This window comes from Gavialis gangeticus, unplaced genomic scaffold (assembly GCF_001723915.1).
Source record: "Gavialis gangeticus isolate Ggan-Ray unplaced genomic scaffold, GavGan_comp1, whole genome shotgun sequence".
NCBI classification, from domain to species: Eukaryota; Metazoa; Chordata; order Crocodylia; family Gavialidae; genus Gavialis; species Gavialis gangeticus.
In genome coordinates, this window is record NW_017728998.1 from 7,434,032 (window position 1) to 7,434,941 (window position 910).

The 910-nt window shown below is 62.9% G+C and overlaps 1 protein-coding gene across 1 annotated transcript in view; it reads left to right on the forward strand.

The window, feature by feature from the left end:
* Positions 1-6: 6 nt before the first annotated feature.
* The window catches only part of MLYCD (malonyl-CoA decarboxylase), a gene marked incomplete at its 5' end in the record, with an annotated part of 50,865 nt that continues 49,961 nt past the window's right edge, over positions 7-910 (forward strand). The window contains one exon of the mRNA XM_019505468.1: positions 7-105. Coding sequence (XP_019361013.1) covers positions 7-105 — 99 coding nt within the window. The remainder of the gene's footprint in view (positions 106-910) is intronic.

Here is a 910-nt window from a genome sequence, read left to right on the forward strand (position 1 = left end):
CGTGGCCTGGCCCGGCTCGACGGCGGCCTCGGCTTCCTCGTGCAGCTGCGGGCCGACCTGCTGGAGGCGCTGGCGTCAAGGGAGGCAGATGGGCCGCACGTCAAGGTGCGGGGCAACGTCACGGGAAGGGCGGCCAATGGGGAAGGGGGTGGGGCATCATGTCAAGGGTCAGAGCCAGTGGGTGTAGGGGGGGCGGGGCTCGGCAAGGGAAGGATGCGCCAATGGGTGATTGAGGGCGGGGCATCATGATGTCAAGGGACAACCAATCGGTGTAGGGGGCGGGACTCAGGGCAGGGAAGGAGAGCCAGTGGGTGATTGGGGGCAGGGCATGATGTCAAGGGAGAGGGAGCCAATGGGTATGGAAGGTGGACTCAGGGAAAGGAGGTGGAGGGGGAAGGACTCAGGGCAAAGGAGGGAAGCCAATGGGTGTAGGGGACGGGGCTCAGCCAGGGGCCTCATGTCAAGGGACAGGGAGACAGTGGGTGTAGGGCAGGGGCGGCCATTCTATCCAGCCCACGTGGCCCCTAAAAAATTTAGAAAATTAATATTTATCTGCCCCTAGCTGCCTGTCATGTGGCCCTCTGCCCGAAATAATTGCCTGCCCCTGGTGTAGGGGCAGGGCCTCAGGGCAAGCGAAGGGAAGCCAAAGGGTGATTTGGCTGGGGCTGAGGGAGGGGCCTCATGTCAAGGGACAGGGAACCAATGGGTGTAGGGGCATGCCTCTGGGCAAAGGAAGGGAAGCCAATGGGTGATTAGGGTGGGGCTGAAGCTGGAGGACCAGTAGGTGTAGGGGGTGGGGTTCTGAGGGGTGGGCCTTAGGGCAAGGGAAGAGGGGCCAATGGGTGCATTGGGGATGGGGCCTCTGGAGGGAAGGGAGCCAATGGCTGTTGTAGGGGCAGGGCTATGAGGG